The sequence below is a fragment of the Dipteris shenzhenensis genome, chromosome 6, assembly GCF_047967505.1.
Source record: "Dipteris shenzhenensis isolate YYH24624 ecotype China chromosome 6, Dip_SZ_1.0, whole genome shotgun sequence".
Taxonomy (NCBI): Eukaryota; Viridiplantae; Streptophyta; class Polypodiopsida; order Gleicheniales; family Dipteridaceae; genus Dipteris; species Dipteris shenzhenensis.
In genome coordinates this window covers 41,478,409-41,487,160 of record NC_141601.1, presented here as the reverse complement: position 1 = coordinate 41,487,160, position 8,752 = coordinate 41,478,409, and the positions used below count along the sequence as shown (strand labels likewise).

The window sequence follows — 8,752 nt, the reverse complement described above, 5'->3', positions numbered from 1 at the left end:
CAGTCTTGTAGTACATTAAAGTACTTAGAATTTCACGCCCCCGTGACATCCACGTGGGGCAACGAACGAGGGGTGACCATTCTAGGAAGGAATGTGCCCGGAAAATGGCCCTCGTGCCACAGGAGCCTACACGACCGAGGTTGTTCGTGCAGGGGAGGAAAGTGCTCGGAAAGTGGCTCGCGGCCGTTGACAACACACGGCAAAGGCGGCCATTCCCTATTGAGCTAGCTACTACTAAGAGAAGTATCGTGAGAGGAATGTACTTCTAGGGATGGTTCCCATATGACTCATAAAATAGGCCTGGTACGTCAGATAGTAGCCTTTCTCTCTGGTTGCGGCGCGGCCATTTCCTGCTGAGATTGTTTCTCTTAAACCATTTTTCTTCCTGGATCTTCGTCGCAGATCTCTCCTGCAGTCTTCGACATGGCCCTGGTAAGTCCCTGTTATTCTCAGAACCTTGAGCACGCTCTTTTCGCTTTTGCAGTGCTTGATTCCGTCTGATCCAAAGCTACCCCCTGATTGTTGCACCTTTGCGTGGTTTGCTCCTGCGACTCATGTGCTTTTCTTCCGCAGTGCGCTTTGAGTTTATACCCAGCTTCTTTTTGATTTCTCCCCGCTTCTTCATCGGGGACGATCTCGCATCCTTAGGCGTTTTTTTACAAGACGGCCTCAAAATGCTAGTCCCCTTACATCCGAATAGGCTGAGCGAACGGTCATTCCCTGTGCGTTGAGCTCTGACTTGGTAGCTTATCATCATCCATGATGTTTTGAAAATGCTCCATTGCAAAGAGGTGTCCGTCATTTAAGGAAGGGTGAGACATGGAAGTCTACCAAGGCAATAAGAGCGGCTTTGCTGGAGGCTCTCAGAGGTCTATAGGGCTAGTAACTTTCGTTTGTGTAGGCATCATTTGCACAAAATTTTTGTATTAATGTTTGCTGCTGAACATACAGTGGAACTTCTCAACTAACGTACTGCTGAAGCAGATGGAAAAAAGGGGACCTGTAGGCTATGTATTTGTGAAGTTTTAAGCAAAGCTTTCCTTCTTGGAAACGAGAAGGTTCACTCTAAGCAGGTCCAACATGCATGAAAAAAGTTTAAGATGTGCATCTAGATGTGTATAAGGTAGCCCCCGTGATGAAAGGTGATTCTGGAGGCAGGAATAAGTTGTCTGTGGGGAACGTTAGATACGTCAGCCATATCCTGGCAAGGAATGTCGCCTATCCTATGTGCCTTGAGCTTCAGGATCTGTGATTATCAATTTGAATTTTTTTGAGAACTTGACAGGAGAAGTTATCATTTTGTGACATGCTTAAAACTGCCACTAGCCCTCGCCCATGGTATATGTCCTTTTTGCTTGTATTAAGAATAGCTTTTCTTTTTCTGTAACCTGCAGTCCACTTACGACTCACTGGGTCTTATATTTTTGCAGGTGTTGCATTCTGCAAACACCAATAAGAATGCATACAAGGGTCTGATTGTTGCCGAGTATGGTGGAGTGACGATTGATTATGTACAACAATTTGAAAATGGAGTCTCAAATAAAACTCCAGAGTTTTTGAAGTTGAATCCTTTTGGAAAGGTACGGTGTTTGAATAATGCTTGACAACTTAACATGTTGGACTTAAGAACCAAGGTGTGGTTGTTTATCCTACCTTGACTGGCATGTATCTGCAGGTGCCTGTCTTGGAAACGCCTGATGGTCCCTTGTTTGAAAGCAATGCCATTGCCCGATATGGTAAGACGCCTTGAATGCATTATTTGAAGGCTTGTACAGGGCTACAAGAAAACTTCTTGTGCCCAAATTCTTATTGCAAGAGAGGCTAAAATTTGGTGAAATTTCTGCTATTAACAGTTGCAAGGTTAACCGAGGACTCTCCACTGCTTGGAAGCTCTGTTTATGAATTGGTATGATGCAATACTCTGCCCAGTGGATATGGGAAAGATTCACTACTTGGAAGCTCTGTTAGATGCAAGCTGGGACTGTTTGACAGCATGAATGGATGTGTTATGTCTTATTGTTTTGGGGTTGAGAGAGAGCGAGAGAGAGAGAGAGAGAGAGAGAGAGAGAGAGAGAGAACATGCATGCATGTACAAATGTAGACAATACCAGGCGCGAAGAGTGCATGATAACAAGACTGACTGAATGGGCTTTGCTGCAGCGTTTCTTTGGAATCAATATCTTCGCTTATTTGAACATGAAAATGTATCTTGTCATTTTGGTTGTGTCAGGCTCTCATTGACCAGTGGATTGATGTTGCCACCACCGAAGTGGAACCCCTTCTTAGTAGATGGTTGTACCCCCTGTTGGGCTATTTTCCATATGTAGCAGAGGTGAGCTTGGGTAGACGTGGAATGCATTTTTTTTTGTTTGACAAGAACTTTCAGAAGCAGTCTTGACTAGGTTTCTACTATGGTATGTGACAGGTGGCAGAAACGTCCCTCACAGGGTTGAAAAGAGTCTTTGGCGTGCTGAACAATTATTTGGCCTCCAACACATATTTGGTTGGGCATACTTTGACACTTGCTGACATTATTATGGCCTGCAATCTGCTCCCAGGTTTCAGGTCAGGATTTAACAAGGAATTTCTCTTAGAGTTTCCACATCTTGAAAGATACTTTTGGACACTGGCATATCAGCCAAATTTTAGGAAACATTTTGGAGATGTGAAACTGGTGGAGAAGGCTCCAAGCCCACCCAGTAAGAAACAGGGTATTCCTGCCAAGAAAGCTTCACAGCAACCTAGAGAAACTCCTGAGCCTCAAGAGAAGAAGCCAAAGGCCAAGGAAGCCCCAGCAAAACCAAAGGAAGAACCCACAGTTTTTTATGAGGAAGAAGATGAGAAGCCCAAGCCCAAGCCAAAAAATGCTCTTGATCTCCTGCCTCAGAGCCCCATGGTACTTGATGATTGGAAACGACTTTACTCCAACACTAAGGCAAAGGACTTCCGGGCTGTTGCTATTAAAGGTATGAATGCTTTGATACAATCCTACTGAAGTTAAAATTGCTATATAATTTGAAATTTGAAGTCTCTTTGGTGTAGGCTGAAAGCCGTTGGTTGATCGATTTTTCCAGAGCTCATTTCGAACTTCTTGTCTATGTTAACAGGATTTTGGGATATGTTTGATCCGCAAGGGTATTCTCTTTGGTTCTGTGATTACAAGTACAATGATGAAAACACAGTAACTTTTGTGACCATGAACAAAGTAAGTGGATTTTTACAACGCATGGATCTTGCCCGAAAGTATGCATTTGCTAAGATTTGCATTTTGGGGGAAGCTGCCCCATTCAAGATCAAGGGTGTCTGGCTCTTTCGAGGACAAGAAATTCCGAAGATGGTGGTTGATGAATGCTATGATGCAGAGCTGTATGAGTGGACAAGGGTTAATCTTGCAGATGAAGCTCAGAAAGAGAGAGTGAATGCCTACTTTGAAGAACCTGATGAGATTGAGGGTGAGAAACTGCTGGAAGCGAAGTGTTTTAAGTGAGGTGGAACATACCTTTTTTCTATACAATTTTTCATGTAACAGATTTTCTTTTGGAGAAGGTAGAAGCTATGAGTTTCATGAAGCTAGACTAGGAACGGCTGTGGTGAGGCCCAAAACAGCTACCTGATCTTTTTGTATGCGGGAATGTACCAGAATTGACTTTTTGATTGAGTTATTGGTGCTGCATTTTGTGTAGGCATCTATAAGTGTGCCCTGTGTTGAGAAGACGTATTTTAAGAGATTTTGCAATTTGATTGTGACGTAAATATAAATTTGAGAAGCTCTAGGGGAAGACAGTTCCAGTGTTAAGTTTCACTACGGAATTATGTAAGAAAACTTGTGACTATTTGTGGGCTATGGTAGGCATTCTATCAAATAATGCCATATGGAGTGAGCAAGCTAAGTAGGGGCACGAGGGCAGTTGCATTTCATTGTGTATTCAAGGGCGTATTCAATACTGTCTAGATTGCACACATATTTATTGTAGCAGGACCAGCTAAAAGTATAAAGGAAATTGGAAATTCAATAGATTATTGGGATCTAAGTTATTACAAAGCAAGTTTCCTTACCACTCTTGAAAATATGTTGAAATCCCTCATGATTAATGCCTTTTTGAAAAGGAAAAAGGAAGACTTTATTTCTTGAGATCTCCAGAGAAGATAATGTGGACAATTTGTGCGATGTGCACTTGGATGTAATGATGATGATCGTCAATGTGTTTCATATAAGTATAAACACTAGGTTTTTGGATTGTTGCTCCATGCAAGCTGACCCATATTGAGCTTCATTGTTTGTGAGAGCAACAATTGGTTGTTTTTTATAGTCTCGAGATACCAATGAAAATCTATTGCTGAATGGCAATTCTCTTTCATCTCTATTACTAGCTTGATTTGAATGTATATATTTTTTAAGGCGGCCTTCCAATGGGTTATTTGGTTTGTCCATAAACTAGTGAAGCATCCCAACAACATAAGAAATGATAGGCCTAGTGGAGCATAGATAGATCAAGCTGCCCATTGCTTGCCTATGCAATTTGGCATCCATTGATTCTCCTATGTTGGACAACCAAGAGACTCCCATAAACACTTATCCCATTAAGGCCTTCATGAGAGAAGGTAGTCTTAGACATTCATTTGGTAAGCTTTATAGCTAATCACAAAATGAAATTATCATCTTAGCTACAAGAGCAAAAGTCTCCTCATGAGCTCGTGCTTTGTAAATTTGTACACTCCCATTGATCTTATCATATGAATCCACTTGGTGCCCACTAAATATTTCTTTGAAGGCGAGTCCACGAATGCACATGTTCCACTCTTAAGAATTCATTGCTACAATCCACAGAGAATAACCGACTCCCCTGTCATCCAAGTTTGTCCTCATTTGTAGAGGCACAAAGGCAAAATGAAATGATTCGCTTGTGCTTTGTATTTTTCTACACTCCCATTGATTTTATCTTATGTATTCACTTGGTACCGACTAGATTTTTCATTGGAGGTGGGTCCACCAATTCACATGTTCCACTTTTGAGGATTCATTGCTATAACCCACAACGAATAACTTGACACCCTTGTCATCTAAGTTTGTCCTCATTTGTAGAGGCACAAAGGTATAACGAAACTACCGGTGCACTCTAGCTTGTAGTTATACATATGTTGGAATACAAGGGCTTTGGTCAAACATTGTTTGGTGATGTAAGTTGTGGTAATTACATCCTTTTGTAAAAAATGAACAAGGAAGATTCTTATGCTTGAGGATGCAACATACCATCTCCAAAAGTGACTTATTTTCCTCATTGTAGCTCCATTTTGGTGTGGAGTGTACGGAGCTGAAAGTCGATGTTTTAAGCCATTCTCGTTGCAATAAGCCTCAAACTAATGGGACATTAAATCTCCCCCTTGTCATTGCAAAGTGTTCTCTTGTTTTATTTTCAACAACGCAACTCTAAAAGCCTGAAAACCATTGTGACTTCTCTTTATAGGAAATACCACCATGAAATGAGAGAAGTGATCAATTAAAGTGATAAAGAATCAGCTCTACTGTCCAAAACAATATTCATATGTACCACGACATTCACATCGCTGGAAACAAGCTGAAGTTTTGTGTTGGCTCATATTTCAGCCATCCTTGGGAAAATTCATATGGCAAATTCACCACATGCATGCCTCGCGTAAAGTAGAGGTGCAACAAGTGGTAACTTGAAAGCTCAGTAGTGCACATGACTAAATCTAGCATGTCATAATGCACTCTTGGATGTGGCTGCAATTGAAAGTGCTTGTTGCGCTATAGCTTTGCATAGAGCTTATAAAGTCCCTCCCTCTTTGTACCAATGGCAACTACCATGTACTTCTTTGTGGCATCCTTTATTTTGCATTCGTGATCAAGAAACTCCACAAGCATGTGTTGCTTTGCAATGGCATTGACTAAAATTATTTTTTTCATTAACAAAGGAACATACCACACATCTCTCATCTATTGAATTTTCCTATGTGGCAATTTTGAGAACTATATCTCCTTTCCTTGTGATGGCATGTTTTCAATTATTTGCACAATGAATATGTTTCCCACTCATGGGCCAAGTGCATGGTTTTACTGAATGTTTTTAATATGAAAGCTTTGGCTGATTAGTCGCAATGCCATAAACTTTACAATTTAGGGCCAGTTGTCAATCACAAACTTGAAATTAGTGCCTCCCTTAGGCCTTAATGGCCAAGATAGTGCTCCATTGCACTTTCTCAGTCGAAAAGCCATCAAAAAAGCGGCTCATGTCTTGCAAGCTACTCATCACTTTCCTACAGCTTCCCTCAAGAAAGTGCTCCCAGAGCACTTTCCCTCCAACCAAAAAGGATCACAAGGAGCCTTTTCCAAACATGATGGTAATCATACAACGGGGTTGCTCGTCGACCTTATTCACATTGAAATATGCGGGCCACTTCAAACAATTTCTCTCACTGGTTCACGATAGTTCGTAACCTTCATAAATGATTACTCTCGTTTCACCTTCATCTTCTTTATCCACCTTCATCTTCTTTATCAAGAATATTGATGAGGCCTTTGAAAAATTCAAAGAATAAAGAGCTCTCCCAAAAAATCAAACCAACCAAAAAGTCAAGCACCTCTACTTCAACAATGGAGAAGTGTATCAAAATCAACGCTTTGAAAAATTCTCTCGAGACGTAAGCTTTCTAGGAATTCACCATCCCTAAGACTCTTGAACACAATGGTATTTTGAGCACAAGAATTAGGTAATAATGGAGCTAATACAATGCATGTTGCATCATGAAAGGATTCCCAAATATCTCTATGCAAAAACCACCACCACAACTATTTACGTGATCAATTATGTGCCGACCTCTCCCATTGGGTTGAAGACACCCTACAAATTGTGGCATCCCCACAAGCAAAGATGTCACACACTTCCACATTTTTGGTTGCCGTGCCTTTGTGCATATTCGAGTTGACCAATATAGCAAACTCAACCCATGTGGCAAAATCCTACATTTTCATTGGCTATGCCTTTTGGGTGTGGATATAAGATGTTCAATCCATCAACCAAGGTGATGCAATATACTCAAAATATCCTATTCCTAGAATATGATGAGTTCCGCACCCCAACTGCATGCCAATGACAACTATCAAGATCTCTCCTAGGATGACACCCTCGTTTGGATTGCATATGCAGATAGATTGTAGAGCATAATGAAGTAGCAAAAAGGAAAAATAGAGTCATTACATAATCATCACTATGCATGCTTGATAAAAGGAAATTCCAAGGCCATATTGGATAGAAGCTTCTGAAATAAAAACGTACTATATGAAAGTCCTACTACCATAATACAAAACATGAAACTAGAAGACGCAATCATAGGATTTAAGCTCTCTGTCAATCATTTTAGAGTATTGGCTTTGTAGCTTGTGCACACCTTCTAGATGAACCAGGAACAAAATTGATATTAAATTCTCCAAATGTATCTTCATGTGATATTCAAAAGAATTCAAAGATATAGATTGTATGAACTAGTCAAAAGAAGTTCAAGTATTTGGTTAAGGCTTTCTTACGTTAGCATGCTCTAAGTGATCTTCAATCAGAGTCTTCAATCAGAGTGGAGAAGTAATGGAAGAGGTGATGCCGAGACATTCTAGAATGCATTTTGAGCCCTATATTTGGAGTCCCAAGAGTAGCGTAGGGTGAACTAATACCTACAAATGTAAAATCAATCTCAAAATTCACTATTTAAGAAAGAGTTGGCAAAAATAATGAGCCCAAATGAAGGTGGTGGGGAGGGAGAATGTGTTCCTTTGCTTCATGTGGATGGTGTCCTCGAATATTGAGCCTGTGCATCATGAATGGAGCATTGAGTGATGTTGATGCCCATATAGTAGGCGATGTTATTTTCCTTCCAATTGATCAAGTCACAGCTCTTGTCGCATGCCAGGTTGAGGAGAAAGTCCCCTCTTGGTAAAGGACTAGATGAGCATGCTCTTGATTGAGCTGTTGAGCTTCTTGACGTGAATGATAGGGCTAGCTTCTCCCTCTCTTGTACTATTTTGTTGGATCAGGTGCTTCAGTGCTCTATAATGAGCTGTTACCATTAAGCGGCATGGGTGCAGAGGAGGCATGGCTTAGCACCCGAAGGATGTCACTTTTGTATCTCGAGCCCCTGTATATTGCCATCCGTGAGTTCTCGTTGGATTAGGGATGAGATGCCAGCTATAGGGCCTCAAACAAAGGTCCATCGGGTTCCCTCCACAAATTCCACCACCCCAAATACTCCCAGTCGAGGATGCCTCATCCAATTGTCATGAATGGTGACTAATATAGAATTGTAGAAAGTGTCGCATTCTTCATATTCTATTGATTTCTTCCAATACGGAATGGGCCACAACCTGGTCTAGAAAGTCAATTGTTCCTTGAACTTGTTGAAGGAGTCACACTTCATATTGGATTGATAACGGTGGCTTTTTGCGGAGTTTCCTTTGTTAGAGCTTGCAGTAGCCTACGTGAGTGTTTAGAAGAAGCACACACACAATTAGATGGGGTCCATTTTTCCAGGCCTTTTGAATCATGCTAGTCTCAGTTTGCAGTGTCCCTATATGTTAGAAGGATTTTGTTAGTGTTATCCCCAAAAATTTCCAGGTATGGCTATCTTTTTGTGGCTCTCTCTCTACAAGTCCTTTCCATTACTAGATACAAGTCCTTTCCATTACTAGATCTTGTGATCTAACCTTACAAGATTGCACCATGATGCAGTCTACTTTAAACATATA

The 8,752-nt window shown here is 41.0% G+C and overlaps 1 protein-coding gene across 1 annotated transcript; it reads left to right on the top strand.

Annotated features, from left to right (window-relative positions):
- Window positions 1-248: 248 nt before the first annotated feature.
- Window positions 249-3,938, top strand: LOC147901183 (elongation factor 1-gamma 2-like). The gene is made up of 7 exons (XM_087375819.1): window positions 249-432; window positions 1,431-1,580; window positions 1,676-1,736; window positions 1,854-1,906; window positions 2,231-2,332; window positions 2,426-2,966; window positions 3,108-3,938. Exons 1-7 carry the CDS (start codon window positions 424-426, stop codon window positions 3,485-3,487), a joined length of 1,296 nt encoding a protein of 431 aa, XP_087231945.1. The 5' UTR covers window positions 249-423; the 3' UTR covers window positions 3,488-3,938.
- Window positions 3,939-8,752: the final 4,814 nt, after the last annotated feature.